Below are 21,920 nucleotides of genomic sequence, written 5' to 3' on the forward strand. Positions count from 1 at the left end.
TAAATAGAACAGAACCTTGATTAATGTCACCTCTGTTTACGTGCTATTTCATGCTGCTGTGAAAAATGTGTATCACGTTAACATGAAAGTCAACAATGTAGCTGTCAAATGGATACAAAAAATTTTGCAAATGACTGTTGAGTAAAGCAACACATTAATTTGTTAGACATCAAAGTAACACACAATGCATTTTTGTGAGTAATTAAATGTAAACAGGAACAAGAAAACCCCACAGGGCATTTTTAATAATGCTTCATATTTAATAAATTGACGTGTTTTGCATGTACAATCTTGATGCTGCAGTGTAGCTGGCAACAACAACTGTCATTGTGCAGGAAAAATACAATTGATACTAACTCCTACTATCTAATTGACGTGCAGAGTTTTGTGCAATTTTAACTTGTGATCTGGTCTGGTGTTGGGGGAGGGGTGCTGTGAACCTCAGTTAGCGGACCCAATTAAAACTTCTTCTAAGTCCTCAGATAAACCACACCTGTGGTCAGCAACCAGATCATTTTGATAATTGAATCATTTATATTTCACCAAATAGGACTGAGACAGACATTCACAGTTGTCAGTGATGCTAAACTCTGTCATGGCAACAATATAGAATCACCTCCTCTTTGTAAATACAATCACAATAGTTGTGTTGCTGCAATGCAGAATTACTAAGCTTTTAATTTGAAATGTTGTGAACTTGAGTCTGGAGATTGTGTAGATTTCTTAACAGACCACACATGTGAATAGTGATGGAGAATAGTGACTAAACATAAACCTGGTATGATGAACGTAAAGATTTCTAACTTCAGTCTGCACCATAGACTGTTGGAAAAAGATCAGCACACAACGTTCAGCACACAAACAATACAATGTGTTTGTATACTTTAGAACAGTTTGAGGAGGACTCACTAATAATGAGGAATCATTCTGAAGTTGCTCCAGAGCTTTTACACAAACAAAAAGAACAGAACATTCTATTATATATAAAAGGCAAAGAACAAATAGTTTAAGATTATCATGCATTTTATTGGAAATGAGACACAGGTATTGCAAGGTCAACATATAACCTATAAAGAAAAAAGGAAATCAAATTCATACAAAACATCCAAACAAATATTCTCCAAAATGCTCAAACAGAATTTAAGACAAAGTACAACAGGTGCAGAGCACAAAATGCAGTCATTAATCTTTATTATTAAAGTCGTTTTGGCTAAAATGTTTTCAACAGTTCTGATCAGGTTACATTCATGTGTAAACATCGGTATGAGGCAAGACATTGGAAAAACCTAGCCGTCACAGTCGTCCGTCCTTCCATTGCATCGGTTCATGTTAAAATGCAGCTGCAGGAGTTGGAGGTACAGCTCCTGTCTATGCTGGTTTAAACACCACAGTTTGTTTGTGATCAGACAGAAACTTGGACAGACGGCTGGTTTTAAACCCTGCTTTGTTTTTGGTCGAGGACACTGACATGATAAAGGAGCATCATGGGGGCACGTCATGTCCTTTTCCCTCAGAGAGGAGATGAATGTACTTTATATTAGCTTTGAAATGTGCAAAGAAACATTTTCCACTCTCTCTCTCTTTATATACATCTCCTGTAGCGTCTCTTCTCTTCCTCTATTATGATTGTTTGTTCCAGGGCACTTGTGACAAAATACATTTGGAAGAGGAAAACCATGTTTTTCTGGGAGCTACATTTGATTTTGTGTCTGTTAACACACAGGATTTATCTTTGTCTTCACTTGATTTAAATGACATCACCAAAATTAAAAAAGGCATGGATGGGAGTTTTTAATTTAACCATAAGAAACATTTACACAGGTTCATACTGTACACACCCAGTTCTTTCCCAGCAAATAAGCACTACAGCTTTTTTAAATGGAAAATCATTACTGGGATCAGCTTCTGGGTTGCATTTCTAACAGGCCAACAATATATATTTTAAATAAATAATTCTATGGCAGGATAAAACAGTTTTCACACACACATCTCTGCTGAACCCATTGCAACTTTCCATGCATTGGCCTTAGTACTGCTGACTGACAGACTCCGACTTTGATATGAATCATACGCAAAGATTTGAAGGTAATTAAATGCCATGACTGCATTTCACCTTTGGCAAAAGTCAGAGATGTTGTGATTTATGAACAAAATGCAGAAAATGGATCTAAGCAGGAATTTTCTAAGTCAAATTTTAACATCACGTCCTGTCATCTTTTACCGTTTTCTACGTCTGTTCTTTTTTCAAATGAGTTCAAGGATAATAATGATGAGCTGCAACACAACAACACAGATGGGTTAATCATGTATGTTATATCATAGCTAAGTCATAAGCCCTCATTAATACTGACGTGTTTTCATACTGTGTATCTATCATCCTAAGAGCTGCTTGTTAGGACTTTAACAGTAACATGATTAAGTTTGGCAGCCAGATGACGGTCAATCTTTACCACAGGATAAGCATCACCATACTGCCTGCATCTGTAACCGAGACGATAACCTCACACCAAGCTCTGCTCCAAGGACTTCAGTGTACTGTCTAAAATCAAGGATGCTTTCTCTGAATTATTTCCATAGTGAGTCAGTTGTAGGATCTGGGGCTCTGCTGGGGCCCTGGGCCTCGCCCTATCACCTCAGCGGGGTCTGAGGATCCACAGGCTTCAGAGGTCACTCCTTCAGGCATGGAGGATAAGTGCGAGCAGGACAAAGCTTCAGCTCCAGGGTGCGACGGCAATGCCTCCTGCTGAGTCCCAGGGCTGAGCTTCTGGTCAGCCAGAGGACTGGTGAGACCCAGAGAGGTCAGGGCGTCCAGGGTGCCATCCGGATCCACCATCATGTCGATGGCTGTTTGAAAAAAGAAGGGAAAAAAAAGAATTTACAATAGTTTAAACATCACTTTAAACTTTTCTATGTTGGGAAGCTCTGAACACTAAAGAAAATCATCAGATACCTAGCAGCTGTCGTTCCACTCCCTTCAGGTCTTGAAGAATGTTTGTAATCTCCTGTTAAAAGAACATAAATGAAAATTAAGGTCGGTCTAGGATGTGATTAAGTAAATAAATCCTCTGGATTCAGCTCCTAGTTGCTGCAGGAATAAGTTTGGAGCCGTGCCGCGTGCCCTCAACGATGCTTTATGAGCCCTCTGACTTGTGCCGTGGATAGACATATCTCTTCAGGGGTTCAAACGAGGCCAAGCTGGGTTAAAGGCACGATTTATAACCCTGCTCTGTGGCGAGGCAGACATTTTGTGGACTCTAACTTTTTACACCATAAACAACAGCTCATAAGTCTTTTTGTTTCTCTCTCTGCTCTCCAAAAAAGTATCTTGGGTTTGATTCCCTCAGACGGCTGTGACACTGTTAGCACTCTCTGTGATTGCTCCAGTAAGTAATCACATATTGTCTGGTTTGTGAAGGATTCGATACTGTATGGTATGATTCAATTCCTTTGAAAAGCTAATGGATTACTGGCATGGATCAAATCTGCAATATATTTATTTCTGCCAACATAATAGAAAAAAGCAATGGTTAGGCTGTTTAGATTAGATAGATAGACTTCCCTGTACCAGTATCTGATGACTGAATAAAAATGCACTGGATTGAGTTTCAAAATAGTGCAGTCAAAGAGCAGTCGATATCTTTTGCTTTCCTTATACCTCCAAAAACTTCATAGTCAAATCTATGGAAGCATATTGCTTTCATTTGAGGGAAAAAAACCTGCTGCTTTTCTGACGAGATGAAAATCCTTGTACTTCCCGTCTGAACAGTCCCAAAGTCCATATGCTGACAAACTAATATAATGACATCTATATTGTATTTCTCCAAACCAGTACGCAATTTGCAGGTGGACAAACCAAAATGACCAAGACCGAGAGACACTCCTAAGTACTATTCACACAATCTGTCCATGCTTTGTTTTTTTGTATTCACACACAAACACACACACACACACACACACACACACACACACACACACACACACACACACACACACACACACTTTACAACATCAATGTTATTAGTTTTTTGGCTTTTGCACAGACACCTCAGGACAGGAGATTGTTTGGATGGAAAGTGCAAGGATATTGATCTATCTTGTTATTACAGAGAAACAAAGCAGATTTTGAGCCTGCAGGGAAATCTTCACCACACATATTTTGAAACAAGTAAAACAAAAACCTTGTTTGGCGTGTTAGCAAACTAATCAGCACTAAACATGAAGTACAATCAAGGCTGATGGGAATGTGATTAGTTTAGTGAGGAGTGGACCAAAAGTCCTGGAGTGAGATTTAGACCTGGTGGTGCCAGAGAAAATATTATAATATCATTTAAGTGATTATATCCCACAGGTTTTGAGACATATATCTACTAATTCCAGAAATCTTGCAAACTGCTGACCTGATTGCCTTCACACTTGGCCGTTGTATCGTTGAGGGCCCAAGAACGCGCAAAGCCAATTTGGTGCCAGTTTGAATAAACAGGAGACCAGTACCCTGCAGCAGAGGCAGCTGGGACTCATCAGTGTGAGTGACATTGTTGATTACAACAACAGCACGTTCACAGCAACGACAACTCATTCTCCAGTTCGAGGTTCTGCGTACTGAGTCGAGTTACACTGAACTAAACAGGTGAACAGCTCTTTGTGCAGCAGCTGGGATGGTGCAGCTCCAGGGTTCTGCAGACCGAGTCCTGCGGCTGGTCTTTACTTGCTGTGGCTCAATTACTGCAGCCCATCTCAAAAAAACAGGTTAGGTACAGACACTGCATAGAGCCACTGCAGTTTCATTTAAAACCGCAAATGTCAACATCTTGGTGACACTCAAGAAAAACCCAGGGGGCCACATAAGAACTCATCCTGAACTGAACAAACCCCAGTCTACCCATAAACCTATGCTGCTAGTGTGGATACAAATATTGCTGTGCTGTCTACTTCACAGTCCGTTACTAGATAAAAGAGACAGTGTAAGAAGTTCACTTGCTGTCACCTTGTTGGAGCTCTTCTGTAGTAAGGAGTCGTGCTCCGCCTGCAGCTTGCTCTCAATCTCTTCCCATTTCCGCTCTCTATCCTTGAAGAGGATCCTGGAGGCCAGGCAGGCACAAAAATAGATGAAAGTAAAAGATGTGAAAGAAATGTTTAATATAGCTCTTGATTGTTGACTGCTCTTTTTAGTGGACTGTTAAAGTGATTTAATTCAGGCAGTGTCTGCAGATTGTAGAATGAATAAAGGCCTTTCATTTGTCATCCTGTGAGTTATAATAAGAGAAGTGTCTGGTTGTCAGAGTACACCTTGATGATGTGCCACTCAGACTCTGCTTGTTAACCCAGTTTCAACATAAAACAGACAGGAAACTTCAAAAAATATACAGTATGTTCTTGTTTGGCAACTCTACTTTGCATTAGCTGTTTTCTGAGTGTGGTATATATTAAATCCACAATGGATTACAATATAATAATGCATTGTCCTGTCAGGTGGACGCTCACCTGATTTTGCAGCCTGTTTTGTCAACAGACTGACGTATCCTGGTTGACAGTTGAGTCACAGACGCGAGGAATAAACCGTCTAGCACCGCCTGATGGATGATTTAAAGAAACTCTTATTTAACAGTGTGTAGTAACTGAGTAACGTAGATGTTGTAATATTAGTAAGAAACTACAGAAGCTGAATAAGCCAAATTATAACCATAATATAAAAACATTATTTTATATCAACTCAGGTTTGGATTTTTTTCCAATCAGAAGCTGATGAGATAGGGAAGTTGGCATGTAGGAAGCTCCCTCTAGTGGCAGTCTGTGGTACAGACTGACATATTAATAATTTAATTTCACAATAATAATAATAAGACCTCAATTGACATCTTCTAACCGTAAAAAATTGGTTACTTTCATAAATAACTGATGAAGGAATAGAGGTAAATTAATTGCAGAACTGCCTTTTGCAAATATTTATATGGAACACTTCACACATAAAATAAAGGCCTTGTACTTAATGAAAGCAATAAAAAAAAGATTATAAAACAAAATAAGAAAATACATTTTATCTTAAGGATAAAGCAGTGCTGAATACTGAAGCACAGACTCACATCATCTCTGTTCCACGTCTGTCTGCGGATGGATCGGGAGCTTTGTCCACGAGAACCTCTGGGCCGCAGCTCCACAGAGCGCCCGGTGGGTCCAGGATCTGCGGAGGGACCACCTAGGTTCAAGCTGTCATCACAAACACCCTCCTCCAACTAAAACAGAATGAAGACACATCAAAGAATATTATTTTGACATGAGGAATGTCTGTATCATTACATTTAATCTGGGTCACATGGAGTTAAGAAGAACTAATACATTATATAATGATCTAGTGCAGCAGGTAGAGAGAATGCTGCTGATCTTTGGTTTTGTAGAATGTGTAAACTTTACCAAAGCTCCTGGATCAGTGGCTGCAGGGCTGACTGAGTCGATCTCTCCTGCCACATCGTGGATTTCTCTGGCGAGCATGGCAAGGTCTTTGGCAAGGTCCTGGCTAATCCTGAAAAATTACAAATCATTAATGATACATGTGCAAGATATATTTCTTCCTGTCTTTCTGTAACAGCTCCTCAAAGTTTCTCAGAGCTTAATAATTGATAGCACTCCAAAACAACTCCAAAATTGTAAAAATAGCAGAAGCAGTATATTTGAGTACAGCTATTGTGACTCATCGCTGCTCTCCAGCTACATTTGAGTTCCTCTCACTTGCGTACCTGGCTATTTCCTCGCTGTGTGCTGTCCAGTCTCTCATATACTCGTCCTGCTCTCTGGAGTGCTGCTTCATGGCAGTCAGGCCGGCAGGATTGGGGGTAGCTGGAGCCGAACCTCCTAGCTGGGCCACTCGAGTCGACAGAAACGGCTGTGTCTGGCCCTGTTTTGAAATGTGGCGGTTCGAGCCGTACTCGTCCTCCGAGGTGGAGGCATATTCCACGGGCACACGGCGCCATCGAGTGCCAGCTGAGGAAAGAAAAGCAGTTTAAATACATGGATAGATTTATTCCCTTTATTGTCATTGCAAGAGTATAACGAGATCAGCTCAGCAGTACAAACATAAAAAACAAACATGGACATTACATCAAGATAAATTATTGCTTGTTAGGAAGAAGTTAGAAGAAGATAGAGATTTTAGAAAGTGGAAGCATTAATTGTAATATTGACTGAGGACAATTTCTTATTAGTACTTACATGCAGGCGTAACATGTCCAAAAGTGGAGCCAGCTCTACTCCTGTCAGGAAGCTTGGAGGCGCTGTTCGCCCTGGCTCTTGGTCCAGGCACTGATGCCACATTGGGCCCTCTTAGTCCTTGTCTGATATTAAAATCTCCTGCCACGCTTCGGGAACCCAGACCTCTACTCCGTGTCACAGTGGCCTCTGAGTCGCTCTGGGCTGATGGGGAGCCCACCCTCGGCCTCCTCGGCTGTGCCAAAGCCTCTATCCTGGACATTCCCCTTCTTGCCATCCCTGTCCTGGATGTGGAACTAGCGGTGGAGGCCTCAGAGGCTATTGACATCCGGTCGATATCAACAGGCTCGGTGTCCGATGAATCCCCCAGCCGGGCTCGTCTCAGCAGGGACGACCTGGTGGGCCTCGGCTTGGGGACACTGACGGTTTTACTGGTTGCAGAAGAGGCAGGGGCCTGGGTGACCTTAGCCCGACTGGACTTGGTGCTTGCCCCTAGTGTGGTGCTCCCTGTTTGGGCTCTGGAATGTGAGCTCCTGGAGTTCTGTGTGGAGGTAGGCTGTGAGTCTGAAAGGAGGGAGTTGGAATTGACATCATCATCCGTGAGGTCCAGGGAAGTCCAGGGGCGACTGGGCGGCGGAGGACCAGATGTTCTAGTCTTGACCCTCCTGTCATGGCTCTCTCTGCCCCCTGTAGGCCCCCTGCTGGATGAGCACACTACAGTTTTTTCCTTCTGCTGTCCAGCAAGGATCCTGCGTCTCTGGACAACTTTCCTCGCTCCATCAGCCTGGCTCACTGTGCTGGTTGTGTCAACGTCCGACTCTGGTGACATGGAGCCTTCGATGGACTGACTTGGTGGATCACCCTGGTCTGAAATAGTGGTCTCTAAAAAGGCTGCCACAGCCTCTGAGTCCTTCTGCATTGTGACGCTGTCGATGCCAGTCTCCCTACTCTGACTTCTGCTGCCTGTCAGTCCATCAATACGTGGAATGAGCTCAATGGGCACGTTGGCGCTCGGTTTCTCAACAGTGAAACTCTCCTGCCTCAATAACGGTTTCCCACCACTCTCCCTCGCCTTCTCCTCCTCCTTTTTCCTCCTCCGTGCCTCCTCCATTCTCCTCTCTCCACTGGTAAGTGGACGAGGGGGAAGCTTAGTCAACACGCCTGACTGAGTCGATCTCCTGCCGCCACTGTCCTGTGACTTGGCTGGTGAGGAGCGACTCGGGCTCCCGCCGTGACTGCCCACGCCTCCACCGGGGCGGTTCTTCCCCTTGACCATCTTCTCCTCTTGGTTTTCCTTCTCCTGCAGCTCTGTGTCCTGTTTCTCCCCCATGTCTGTACGCAGGCCGGACCCTGGGGTCCTTCTTCCCAGGGTAAGCTCCTCACCAGGTGGATGGGGTAGGGTTCTCCTCTTACGCTCCGTGTAGCCTGAGGAGGCGAAGGAGGCAGAGTGGCTGGACTCGCTTATTTCAGCTGAAAGGAGAACGATTATTAGTGGATTTTACTGGAGCTGAAAAATATAAGGGTCATATACTTAAGCCTCAAGTCTTCCCTGCTCAGAGGAGCATACGGTCCTACATACCCCTGTCCTCTGTAACCATGATGTGACTCTCCCCTCCTGACCCCTCAGGATCTGTCCTGATGTGACTGGCAGCCAACGTAGCCCACTGTGAGACCCAGCGAGGACCACCCACCACCAGTTCCTCAGACAGCACCTGGACAAAGACAGCACAAAAGGCACGATAGGGAAAATTAAGCATTTAAATAGAGTAGCAGTGACTGTTTGTTGGTTTTATGCTAAGTAGACTGAAGTAAAGAGGGGGGCAGCACACAGCTTTTTTATTACAAATAGTTTCAACGGTTTATCTTTTCCCACAGATTGCAGGTATACATTAAAAATAACCTCTGTTAATAACACGAGACACAAATACACACAGCATTTTAACTGGGCTTTAAAATGAATGCAACTATGTGCACCTCTGCCTCCATGCGTCCAGGCTTCCCTCTGTCTCCCATCCCCCCAGACCTCTGGGAGGTAAGTCTCTCTCTTTGGTCAGCGGACCCCAACCTCGACACACACACAGCCTCCTGCTGATCCACACCAAACACCTGCAATACACACACACACACACACACACACACACACACACACACACACACACACACACACACACAAATTATTCTGTGAGATAACAGATCAAACTCGACTTCAGCATATTGCAACTTTCCTCTTCCTCACCTTATCAATCATTTTCCTGGCCTCCTCCTCTTCCTGATCTCCATTCTCCAAGTCGATGGTATAGGTCCCTCTGTCGCTATAATCGTCTCCATGGTGATGGCACTCTTCACGTGCGTTCTGCTGGTGTGGTGCCGAACCGCATCGCCTCTCCACGAATCCACCTGTCACTTTAGAGGTCGAAGATTTGCGACGGCGTGCGGGACTGTCCTCCTCCGCAAAGAGCCCCTCTGGCACATTAGCTCGACCCTCTCTGATCTTCATTCCTGCGCCGCCCCAAAGGCCCCACGGACGTTCCTCTAGCGCTGCAGCCCTACGCTGCTCTCCGAGTGCGTTCTCTGAATCGCTCTGTGTGCCGTCCTCATGTTTACTACCTGGTATGAGAGTGGCAGAGAGAGAGAGGTTCATGGGTCAGAAAGAGACTAAACTTAAGCAGGGAAATGTATATCATCCAGGTAAGTGAAGCATGGTGGCTATGGTGAGAGATGCTGCACAAACACACACACACAAACACACACACAAAACACACACACCTTTAAGACTCCTCAGATGTACAGGAACATCACTCTTCACACTTTCTCCGTCATCCTCTGCAACCGTCTCTTTGAGAGCCAGCGGCAGCTCGTTCTGGGCCAGCCAGTCAGCAACTTTGACCTCTGCCGCAACCATGGCCGTCTGCAGTGGACTCAGTTCCTCCCCGACAGGTCGTTTAGGACGCGGCCTGGTCTCTGGCCCTACCTTCGCAACTCGATCTTTGACGGTGACTTTACCCGACGCCCCGGGGTCAAACTCGATGGTGAAGGAAGCGTGGCCATGAACAGGCTCGGCAGCAGCAGAGGAGCCAGCCTCTTGTTCACGTGAGGGGGATTCGCCGCTCAGTTTACCTGCTGAGGAAGTGTCCTTGGTTGGGATTTCAAAGTAGCTTGGCTCCTGGTTGGAGGTCGTTTGAGAGATGGACTTTGTGTCTGTCAGAAATAATTTTACAGATATCTATTAAATACCTCAAATTCTGCTAAATATCAGGCAAGTTATAGAGGACATTGACATCCACATTGCTAAGTTGTTAAAAACTGAGATATTTCAATTTTCTGTCTGAACTACAGCCGTATCTTTCTTGTCATCTTTGTAGGGCAGTGTTAGTACCTGTTTCAGGGTTTTCTCTCCTCTGCTCTGAGCTCTTGTCCTCAGGCCTCCCTGGTTGTTGGTCGTCAGCGTCTTCATCTCCCCACCAGGCAGGCTGGCCATAGAGAGGGGTGCCCCTGTGCAAAACCGATACATCCCCTAGCAAATATCACAAAACGGTTAGTTTAACAAGGGAATAACATGACTGCATTAATGTCATTTTAATGTATTGATTCATTATTTCATATATTAATTGTTAGAGAGATGAATAATGACAATCACTACTTTCTGGAGCTCAAATTCAGGTGTGGAAATTGGTTGGCCTGTCTGACCAACAGCTTAAAATCAACCTAAAAAAAAACCTACGGAGGCCGCCATGTTTTTTACATTAGTCCAGACTGGACAAACTAAACACCTTTTGAGTTTTTATAACAAATAGAAGCTACCACAGGTTCTTTTTCATGTTTGGAAGGAGAGGGTGAGGTGAGGGGTGTTCAGCTGCAACATGCAATTTCAACACTAGATATCACAAAATTCTACACACTGTACCTTTAAGTCTTGAGGTGATCCTGCTTTTACCTGCCTGAGGAGATAAGGCTCACATGTTGTCCTTTCATTCTTTTATGTTTTATTATTTATTTGTATTTATTTGCTTTTATGTAATGCATCTTCTTTTCATTGTTCCTATTGTTTTTATTTGTATTCACTGCTTTTACATGACGTTGTCTTCTTATTGCTTATCAGTGTGAAGGCATCTTTGTGAATACCCCTGCTTTGTCTGCCAAACTCCTTGAAATCCCTGTTTTAAAGGTGCTATATAAATAAAGTTATCATGTGAAGATTCAAGCAGCTGAAGATTGTGATATGCATTGAAGTAGCTGTAAATGAAAAGTCAACTTGCAATGCCATTCGTAGGTTCATGCAGCATTGTAACTAGTGTCTGTGGATGCTCACCTGTTGTCTTGTCCTCTGTCCTGCTGGCCTCAGGGGGCTTGGCGGTGGTCGCCTCGCACACTGGTGCTGCCGCTGCTTCAGGGGGTTTCACCTCAGATTTAGCTGCTTCCCCTTCTGGAAGCCTCTTCTGGTTCAGCTGAAGCTGGCTGCTGAATTTCTCGTGCTAATGGATGAAACAAGGGCAAGGAGAGTTTACACAGGTGGAGGCAAATGCTGCATAATGTATAGTACACGGATACAACAATGGGATATACAGAACATTTTCTTTTTTTATGTAAGTCATAGAATATAACTGGAGAGATGTGATGAATATTAACACAAAGATGAGGTATGTGAAAATCTGTCTTTGCTGCAGCTTCCTGGGAAGTTTGCTGTGATGACACGGCAGAATCATAAATCATGAAATTCACTTTCCCAGTTCAGCAGAACTCTTTGCTCTCTTTGACTAAAATCCACCTCTCCGTGTTTTTTCTACAAATACACTAATATAAGATTTCCTGCGGTCCTGTCATGAGCGTACACAGAGTATTTACACTGTCAGTCAACATATAAACTTCAGATACAGGTTTTCCCACTGCATGCACTGTGGAGTGGAGCGTCTGACCTTGAGGGCCTCCTCAGGAATATGCATCTCTCCTCGTACCACAGTGAACAGGTTGGTATGTGAGGCAGGTTAAGAAAAGTAAAAGACAGCGAGTTCTTTGCAGGGGTGAGAAACATGCACTGATCGCCTCATCTATTATGCAGCAGCCCACAGTTCACAGCTATTCAAGAACAGATCGTTTACAGTGTTGTCCATGCTCACTGACCTTATGCTGTGACACCCACCGGGTTCTGACAGAGAAAACAAGACCACGCTCAAAGGATATCGTATCCAAACCTCAGTTTGTCGTCAGTTTTCAGTGTGACGTAGATCTGCTCCTGAATTCTCACGTCATTGACAAATGTCTGCAAATAAAAGATGATTGGAGTTTAAGCTCTGGACCTGCTGATGAATATCACCAGTGTTTGTTACTTAATGATTTAATGGACCTAACACAGAGTCCTTATCTAATTTACTTTAAACTGATATTTCTTTATTTGATTTATAATTAACTTCACCATGGAGGTTATGTTTTCACCTGTCGGCTACTTTGTTGGTTAGCGAGATTACAGCACAAAAGCAACTAAATGGATTTCCATAAAACTTGGTGGAAAAATGTGGTATGAGTCGAGGAAGAATCCAATAAATTACGTGTGGATCCGGATCAGGGGGCGGATATATATATTTTTTTCTACTTTCTTTAACATTGTGACAAAGGACACTTTACTTTGGCAAAGGTTTATAAATATTAGGCCAAAGAAATAAGACACACTGTTATTTTTAACAGGATAACATAGTTCTTGCTTATGATTACACATGATATAGTGTTAGTGTGAACTTCAACAAGTTATTCAAATATAGAACTATCCAGTTCCAACAAGGTGGTTTTACAAGACAGTTGTAGTCTCACATGCCCATACAGAAACTGAGACAGTCTTTGTGCCTCTTCATCGCACTGACCTTAAAAGATCTCTTCCTAATGTGATTTGTCTGTAAGTGCTGGAAAACAAAATCCACACTCCTCACCTTGTGTGCATAATTACATTGAAAAGTTCAGGAGAAGCTACCCTGAGGTTTTGGAAAGTCTACAACAAAATAACATGTAGGTATTTTTTCAAAGTTATGGTTCCATTTTCCTCTTTATGCTGCTCTCCCTTCACCACAGCTCAACATGGAAACACTGTCGGGGGAAACTTCAGCTGACTTTCAGAATTTATTTTCCAACAGAACGAGGCCTGTGGACTTTGTTCCCCAACCCTTACACTGAATCACTTTGGGAAGGGGCCAGTGAAGACAGGGGAAATTATTTCAGCAGCCAAAATCCATTTCAATGTACATATGGGCATTTTTGTATATTTGTATATATACTTTTGGACACTGGATAATGACATTTAAATGAGATTCAGGTTAATATACATTATGGCCGATATGATGTCATACTTTTCTGAGCAGTAAGTACATGAAGCAGTGAAGACACAGAGTGCTAGATAAACACACTCACCCCATTCAAGCTGCCCAGGTCCTTGACTTTGTGTTCGTCTGTGTTTGGCTCGTAGTTGATGACGGCGTGCTGTTTGTCCACACTGCGGGACTAAACCACACAAAATCCAGTCAATCACTGTAATCCAAGCTAATCTGCACTGCTTCAGATCATAATCCAGGCAGATGAAGGATGACAGCTCCGAGGCCTTGTGTCCAGTGGTGTTATAGGCTACAGCTCCGTACCTGAAGCATGAGCTCGCAGTCGTCCCTCCCCACAAAGATCATCTCCCTGGGGAGACGATGGCGTGTCCCCCCGCAGCTCACCAGGAACCAGGAAGTTAGACTCATTTCTGCGTCGTGAGGTCACCTTTGACCCTTAATGCATCTTGCTGAAAACAGGAAGAGCGTTAGACTGCCTAGATCCATCCATCTATTGTTGAAAAAGATATGCACAAACAGAATGTGAATGAGGCCTATAGCTTCATACAATTAGAGCAAGCACATTTAACATCTGTTTAATCTGTGCATGTTTATGTGTGAATATGTGTGGGCGTGTGTGTGTGTGTGTGTGTCATTTACACTGTAGCTATTTCAGGTATGACCCGAGGACACTAACGCACTTATCTCGGCCTGTCTTACGACTAACAACATGAAATAGGAACCTTGAGTGTAAAACTCCACAAACAGATCACAGAATTCCACACATCATCCTCCTTAACTTGCAAATCGAATTAACTCGCCCCGGTCTCCAACTCCAAGGCCCAAACACTGACAGAAAAGAGGAGGAGGAGTCCGATATTTCATAAGAAGGAAGGATGGGGTGAGAATGACTGATAAGAGGGAGATCAGAACACAGATAGCATAAGGATGTGGGTCAAAACAAACGTGGGCTTGCTGAGAGCAAGGTGTGATATCAATGTGAGCCTAAAGTGGCCCAATAACATTATAGCACAGAACAAATTTGGGCCATCTTTGGCACCTTTGGTTGATATGCGGTATTGCCATGGCTTACTAGTGGCCCAGATCTTGCACACAGGAGCAGACCGCTGCCATCATTTGACACGGTATGTGGGCCGGATGACGGTGTGGCAGTATGGCCAAAATCTATGCCAAAACAATTTTGCTATGTGGATAATAATGAACAGCTCATTTGATGGGAGGCTGTGCCGAAACAGACCCTCACACACGGACCAGATAGAGACAGTTGGTCGGAAACCCACTGAGAGGATTCCAACAACAATAATGTTTTTCCTTTTTCCATCATATGATTTCAATGCAGTTGTGAGGTTCCTCCATGCACGTAAAACTAGCACACTAGCTCTTTTCACTGGGACACAGGGCCAGTCATCCCTCTGCTGGAGCACCATCTGCACACAGGGCCTTGCTGACTCATGCTCATGAAGCAGCCATATAGGTGAATTAGCAGGATTTAATTACGCACACTTTGTCATATCTCCTGTTTGTGCATCAGCTCAGTCCCAATGAGACCTGACAGCAGCTCTTCTCTCTCTCTGTGTGTCTGCCTGTGTGCATGCATGGCTGTAGCTGTGTTCTTAACCCTTTCTGTGGCCTGGGCTTCTGCTTGGCCCAGATTTCCACTTGGCCGCACACGGCCCAGCAGCATCACTCAGATATGAATCCTCTCTCTGCAGATGACAACACATCAACTGTGCTTGCGAGGCTGCGGACGCTTATGATGGGTTACAGTCGGCCAATGAGAGAGGCTGAAAATTAGCCCGTGTTAGGCCACGTCTGAGTCCAGCGTTTGTCATGGATTCGTTTAATAATGATCCACTGATATGATGTAATGATATGGAGGATAAAAACAAGCAATGCATATGATTGTGTGAGTTCATACCTTTGCTACAGTGGAGCCTGTCTGCTGTGGATGCTGATTAGCGACTTGTCATCTGACGCGTATTGATCCTCACGGTTCAGGACATTTGCGCACGTCTCTGTGAGACAAAAACACACATTTACCATCACTTGTCGTTATGGAACCAGGTGAAGGAGCTGATGTCTGTTCTTCGTCTGTCCTCTTTATGGTCGACACACAGCCTGGGTCTGTCGCGATGCTCATTTCACCGTCTCCACCGTCAGAACCGAGGACGCAGCAGATTGCACCGGCACCGGCTCGTTGGAATAGACACACACATAAAGAGAAGGGGGATAAGCACAGGAGCACACATGCCACTCACCGGCAGATCCACGGTCAATCAGCATCCGATCTGTGGGAGGATTGTGGACAGAGCTCCTGCTGCTGCCCAGCCCAGCTCCTCCAGCACTGATGCGTCTTGGCCTCACGGTGGCGCTGTGGGCTCGTGTAGGAAGGACACATGATGTTATGTAATAATGTAATGACAGCAAAACACTAGGAAGTTAACTAGGGCCTTTTATTAGATTAGTGCTTTTGGGCAATACTACTAAAATAGTCCGTTTTTAGAAGTGCAATATTTCGACTCATGTGCAGTGCATGTTATACTTTACTACTACGTTTGATTGTATATTTGATACTATAATCATGCATATAGGAAGCTGGCACAATAATTGATCTTATATTAATAAATACCAATCCTTATATATACAAAATTACAATGTTTAGCTTCATATTAATCTTGACATCATGTGCAATATTCCACATTATCATTACCAGTAACTGCCACTTTAGTTGTTCTTCCTCTCTCACATCTCACAACTTATTGTATTTCTATTGTTATTTCTATCAGGCACTGGTTCTGCATATGCAATTACAATTTTCAATTTGATTTATAAAACACTTAATATTTTTTTTTCTTATATCTTTGTAGACTTAATACTCTATTTATGTTCTTACAAAACTGAGAAGGAGATGACACTTCTGCTGGTGTTGCATGATAACAATACTACTACTACTACTACTACTAATAATAATAATAACATGCCGTGCTTGCATTGAGATGCATATTTAGAGTCAACCTCAAATTAAGACATTAGATGGCGCCAGAGTGCTGTGAATGCGAGCTTCAGTTTCAGATGCTGAGTCTGATCCATTATGAGTCACTTACATGGCATCAACACTTATTAACACTTCAGTCTAAATAGCAATAAAGCCAAAGCATACTACTATGCGGAAGTTAGGTTTCATTGGTTTATAGGTTAGATATCAATTATTTCTATTGCAAGTAACAGCTGATTGTTATTTATGGGCCCTAATCTGTGTTAAATTAAGCTGTTATAGGCTGTAGCCTACAGTGGGCCATGTGACTAATCAGTGTGGTAAAGTGTGTTTAGATTATTTTCTATATTATGTAAATCTATAATTACAACAATAGGAGCCCATGCAGGCGATGCAGAATAGAAACCTGTGCTACCTCCAGGCTACAGCTGACTCTGACTGTAGCTGCGTAGACGTTCCATTACACAGCCTATCATTTAAAGTGCAGACACACTTCATCGGTGCATTAATCCTCAGTGGTGCTGTTGAACCATGGAAACCTTTTTTTCTTTTACTTTGGCTTTAATGTAAAATAAACATTATGCTTTGTAGCTGCAGCCAAAGAGGCAGTGAGACAGTGAGGGAGAAGTGCAGTTATCTTTAAAAAAAAATCCTATGACTTTTGTCATAATTAGGTACATTTCTGTTGTTTTTTGCTCCCAAATTGAAATATCAGAAGCTATTTTCCTGATTGAAAGTCTAAAGGAAATCAGTATCAGTGCTCCTGTAGGCCGAGTAAAGGTTTATCACTTAACAATGCAGCAATAAAAACTCGCCATATACTATAATTTACACAGTAATTATCAGAATCAGCGAAATAAAACAGTACAGTAACTTTTCCACAGTGTGTTTTCTAATGTGCCTCTTGACTGTATCTGTTATAGAAATGATTGCTCTCATCTATCACACAGGATACCTGTGAAAGATGAAAACAAAGATCAGATGAGTTAAATAGTGACTCAGGTGCATTGTTCACACAGATTCATCATCTTTAACACACTGTTTACCGATACAAAATCAATTCATATCTACATCAGAGGATGTATGATGACTATACAGGCTAAAATCTATGTTTCTCAAAAACATGTTTCTCCATCAATAGGTTAAAATCCAATGCTTTCAACCCAGGACATACTATTGTATATTGCATGGAAATTCAAATATATATGTTATATCTTCCCTCTCTTTAAGGTTAAGATTTAAGTTTGACAGAAACCAAAGTAAGTAAATACACTCTGCAGCCAACAAATAGACATGAGGGAAACAGTCACTGATCCATTTCAGAAAGATAACATCACCACAAAATAAACACGTGCCATAATGGCAGTGTAACAACATTTAGTAAAGAGTCTATCAATTAAATTGATATAAAAACACAAACTCTCATCATCACATCAAAATACAAGCTCCAGTGTATTATTTGCATAATCACTGCATATTCATGTCAACTTTGATGGACGTGAATGACACGGGGATGTTGGATTTATCCTCCAGCACATCCCTGCAGCGTAACACACTGTTTCTACTGCTCCTCCGCTTCCTTGGATCTCTCTCTCTCTGTCTCTCCCTCTCTCTTAGCCCAGCCCCCTTGATCCCCTCTGCCCATTGGTGTCTTCGGTGTCTCCCCCCTCCTCCTCCTCCTCCTTCATAGGTATAGTCCATAATCAGTGTCCATTGGTCTTTATTATGGCCTGTCCCCCTCCCACTTGCCGGCTCATGGCCCTGCCCATGTTCCCTGTGTCTCACAGCGCGTCCATCTCCTGACGTTCAAGTTCGCAGGGACGTCACGTCCGCACTTGAACTTGCAGCTCGGGGGGGGCTTCGCTTCTGTTACCCCCCATCACTTCACTCCGTCTTTGCGAGAAAAGTCATGAGGAGCTCCGCACAGCGCGCCGCGCTCTCAGTCTCAGCCTCTGTATGATCCACAGCTTGTTCTTCTTTTTTCTTTTTCTTTCTCCCCCTCTCCTTTTCTCTCTGGATGTCAGACGCATCAATGAAGATATTTCATTTGGAGTCTATCTCGTAGGAACGGATTTCCCAATGTGAACTCAGCTGAAGAGCCGCCACTGAACCAACATGTCTCGCCGAAAGCAAGGCAAACCCCAGCACTTGAGCAAACGGGAGTTTTCGCGTAAGTGGAGATAAAACACGCTTTTCCTGTTTTTTTTTTTACCCTCTCCTCATTCTCAAAGAGCCGCCTCTTCTTCTCTTCCCTCCCCGTGTGTAGGGCAACTTCCTCGGGCAGTGTTGATAGGTAGGATAGGGCTGCGCGCACGGATCCTCCGCTGTCCTGAGTGAAATTACAAAACGCACTCATAGCCAAGACCACAGGTTATTTCAGAAATGGTAGTCCGGTGAAAGTTTTGCAACAACACGACAGCTTCAACTTGCGCTGGCGAAGGTGTTGAATAACGCAGCCTTCCAGGTTTCTTTCGCCATTAAAGGGCATGCATGGGCTTTATGGTCAGAGACCTCTGCTTATATGAAGCCAGCCCCGCTGCTGCTCCTGAGAAGTTTCCAGCTGTCTCCGGCTGCGTTAAACCTGCTCCACCACTGCAACCTACCTGCACTGTGGCTTGTAAAAATGTATTTACAGAGTTAGTGCGGGGTTTGGACACAGCGAAGTGGTGTTTACATACCCACTTGTCCACAGCGCAGCGCAAAGACCTCGTGTGTGCGTTACGGACGGGATATTGTGCCTGTGCCGCAAATTCCTCACAGCTCTCTGTTTAACGTCAGTGTGTGTTTAATGCGTTGTCTTGTATCATAAACAGATATGCGTTGCATGAATCCACAGGAATCTCCGCAGCAGTCGCTGTTTAAGGACCAGGGAGAGGAAACGCAGGAAAGTCGTTTTTACGCGCGTGTTTGATTAAATTGCGGAGCTCTGGCTGAGATTTTGCGATGTGTGTGCGTGTATATTTTGGTTTTCCACGGTGTCGTGATACATTTATGTTTGCCGGTGAGATTATTCCCCACCATTAGTGTTTATGCCAGCAGGAACTGCTTCTTTACGCGCGCCACAGAACGTGGAGACGTCTCCGAATCCCCAGATTGTTTCAATTTGCCCTCTAGCTGCAGATCAGCAGCATGTGTAGATGCTGCTTGAATAATTTTTTTCATCCAAAATGTTCTCTCTTCATGCTGCTTCCTATACGGTTGAAACCAATTATGCTCTCGCAACATGTACTGTAGCCTATGCTTTCAGGGCAATTGTGGAAAGGTCTGCCAGTGGGGGGCGCAACGTGATTGTAGTCCTGTGGGCCACTTCTGAACTTGAACTTGATCCACTTAATCCCTGTGCTGCTTGAAAAAGCGCAAGCAGAGGGTCGTTTTATAGTGGGAATGAGAGATTATTGCAATATTTTATGGCCCTTGCATTCCTCATAGGCCTATATTCATTTTAATTAATTAATTTAAATACTTAAAAAATAATGCAGAAATAGTTTAAAGTCGAGCCTGTGTTTTCATGGAGCAATTCATAAAATCAAAGATATGTCAATACATTTTTAAAGGATTCATTCACTTGGCATTTATATGTGGCTTTGAGTTCAGTTTCATTTAGTTCTGCATCATGTTTTTACATATTCAAATTAATCTGAATGACAGACTGTTTGAGACATACATGCTCATGCATAGTTTTATTCTGGATCCAGTTGTGATCTTACCTGGTGCAAAGCAACACTTAATTACACATTTATATGTCAGAGAAGAAATTAGTATAGTGCTGTATATGTATGAGGTATTTATTTGTTTTTGTTTTTTATCAATACAAAAATGGCAACAAAAAAAATATTTTGCCATTTTTCTGCGAGTGCAATTGATGAAGTTATTGATCCATGGAAAGTCATAATATTCTAAAATGGCAAAGGAAGAGGTCTAATGATTTTCCTGATAGAGGAACAGACCCACTCCTGTATCCCAGTGGGAAACGTTGGCCTGAAACTACTTTAAATTCTAGCTCAGTCGGATGTCTGAAAAAAGGATTATATTTTAGTTTTCAAAGTTATTCACATCACTCTTGCTTGGCATCAAAATGAGATTATTTGGTTTGAAGGAAATCTCCCCACCTAACCCAGCCTCACACACCTCGCCTGTGTCCGCGGCATAAGCTGGTTAAGATAAGCTCCAGTAAAAATAGGGGCAAATTCCCTCATCTTTAATGCAGTCGAACATACAAGTAACGGGGGCCTATCTTGCATAGTCCCTCAGCACCTTCTCATCTGACCCGACACAGAATTAAAGGTTGAACTGGCGGCAAGAATTCATCACATCTTATCTCAACATCCCAGTCGGGGCGCCCGGTGTCGTTTACCGCGTGGCTAGATTACTTCTTTTTAAAATGCTCTTTCTTCTCTCCCTCTTCTCTCTCTCTCTCTCTCTCTCTCTCTCGTTCGGTACTTCAGGGACCTACTCCACATCCAACCCCTCAATGTCTAACCTTGGTTCACGAGATCCCAGCACTTTTAACGAAATGGGGTCCAATCATCTTGAACTCAAATTAGAATCTATTTTTTGATTCTCAGAGGTGTTAGGTTCATTAAAAAAGCGAGATTGGCAGCACAATAAAGAGGGTCAAGCAACTTAATCATTTGGCTGCTGCCTGCAAGCTGAATGTGTCAGTCCTTATCGAAGTCCTCTCTCTCTCTCTCTTTCTTTCTGTCTTTCTTTTTAAGAATATTGACTCCCTGTCCATTTTCTTGTAGATGTCTTCCATATTCAGGATTATAACATTAGATACTCAGTGTTCTTCTCTGTTCCCTGCCTTGTTTACAAGCTCTCCCTCTCTCTGTACATTATCTCACATTCCTCTTTCTTTCCGGTGCATCCAGCTGAGCCGCTGTCAGGTGTTTTACCAGAAGACTCCCACGACTCCCCCAGGATCGGAGTGGCCCTGGGTGATCCCCTCAAAGGGGACCAGGACCTGCTGACCTGCGGCCAGTGCCACTCCCGCTTCCCCCTGGCTGACATCCTGCTATTCATTGAACACAAACGGAGGCAGTGCCACGGGAGCCTCTGCACGGACAAGCCCCTGGACAGGCCGCCGTCCTCCCCGCTTGCCTCGCCCCTCTCCACGTCCTCATCTCACTCGCGGACCAACCACCAGTACCCACGGAGGGCGTGCCGCCCCGTGGAGGTGGCTGTTCAGGTGTCACCGCAGGAAGAGGATTGTTTATCTTCTCCCTTGCAAGGAATAATCCCCAAAGTGGAGAACATCACAGGTAAACACAGTGGGAGATTAAAATGGCTGCCATGCAAGAGTAAAGAAATGAGCAAGAAAAATTTGGGGAAGGTCTTAAGGTGTGTGGAGTGGGTCGGACTTCCCAGGGTTCACAGAGAGTTTACCTCAATACGAGAACAATTACCCTCTC

General features: G+C 43.5%; 2 protein-coding genes across 4 annotated transcripts in view; one reads left to right on the plus strand and one right to left on the minus strand.

Moving 5' to 3' along the window:
- Positions 1-1,000: 1,000 nt before the first annotated feature.
- Positions 1,001-15,998, minus strand: cep170ab (centrosomal protein 170Ab). Of its 3 annotated transcripts, none has more exons than XM_069530237.1 (20): positions 15,773-15,998; positions 15,433-15,529; positions 13,818-13,959; positions 13,594-13,683; positions 12,376-12,457; positions 12,114-12,169; positions 11,510-11,672; positions 10,577-10,714; positions 9,967-10,398; positions 9,437-9,807; positions 9,175-9,306; positions 8,780-8,912; positions 7,204-8,670; positions 6,732-6,975; positions 6,409-6,517; positions 6,081-6,230; positions 5,482-5,570; positions 4,985-5,078; positions 2,951-3,002; positions 1,001-2,844 (listed from the first exon to the last, which is right to left on the minus strand). In XM_069530237.1, exons 3-20 carry the CDS (start codon positions 13,920-13,922, stop codon positions 2,582-2,584), a joined length of 4,170 nt encoding a protein of 1,389 aa, XP_069386338.1. In that variant the 5' UTR covers positions 13,923-13,959; positions 15,433-15,529; positions 15,773-15,998; the 3' UTR covers positions 1,001-2,581. The 3 variants fall into 3 exon arrangements, with proteins under 3 accessions (XP_069386338.1, XP_069386336.1, XP_069386335.1); XM_069530235.1 differs by having other exon boundaries at positions 13,818-14,004; XM_069530234.1 differs by having other exon boundaries at positions 1,002-2,844; positions 13,818-13,963; positions 15,773-15,996.
- A 2,232-nt stretch (positions 15,999-18,230) lies between these two features.
- bcl11ab (BCL11 transcription factor A b) overlaps positions 18,231-21,920 on the plus strand; it is a 36,012-nt gene continuing 32,322 nt past the window's right edge. Inside the window, exons 1-2 of the mRNA XM_069530238.1 lie at positions 18,231-18,679; positions 21,381-21,770. Coding sequence (XP_069386339.1) covers positions 18,625-18,679; positions 21,381-21,770 — 445 coding nt within the window. The 5' untranslated portion in view covers positions 18,231-18,624. The remainder of the gene's footprint in view (positions 18,680-21,380; positions 21,771-21,920) is intronic.

This window comes from Paralichthys olivaceus, chromosome 8, assembly GCF_024713975.1.
Source record: "Paralichthys olivaceus isolate ysfri-2021 chromosome 8, ASM2471397v2, whole genome shotgun sequence".
Taxonomy (NCBI): Eukaryota; Metazoa; Chordata; class Actinopteri; order Pleuronectiformes; family Paralichthyidae; genus Paralichthys; species Paralichthys olivaceus.

Excerpts from the sequence above, each read along its gene's own strand:
- cep170ab (XM_069530237.1), bottom strand. The coding sequence starts at position 13,922 with ATGAGTCTAACTTCCTGGTTCCTGGTGAGCTGCGGGGGGACACGCCAT. Across the intron at positions 6,976-7,203 it reads TGGACATGTTACGCCTGCAT|CTGGCACTCGATGGCGCCGT; the intron begins GTAAGTACTAAT and ends TTCTTTCCTCAG. Across the intron at positions 2,845-2,950 it reads AGTGGAACGACAGCTGCTAG|CCATCGACATGATGGTGGAT; the intron begins GTATCTGATGAT and ends TTTTTCAAACAG.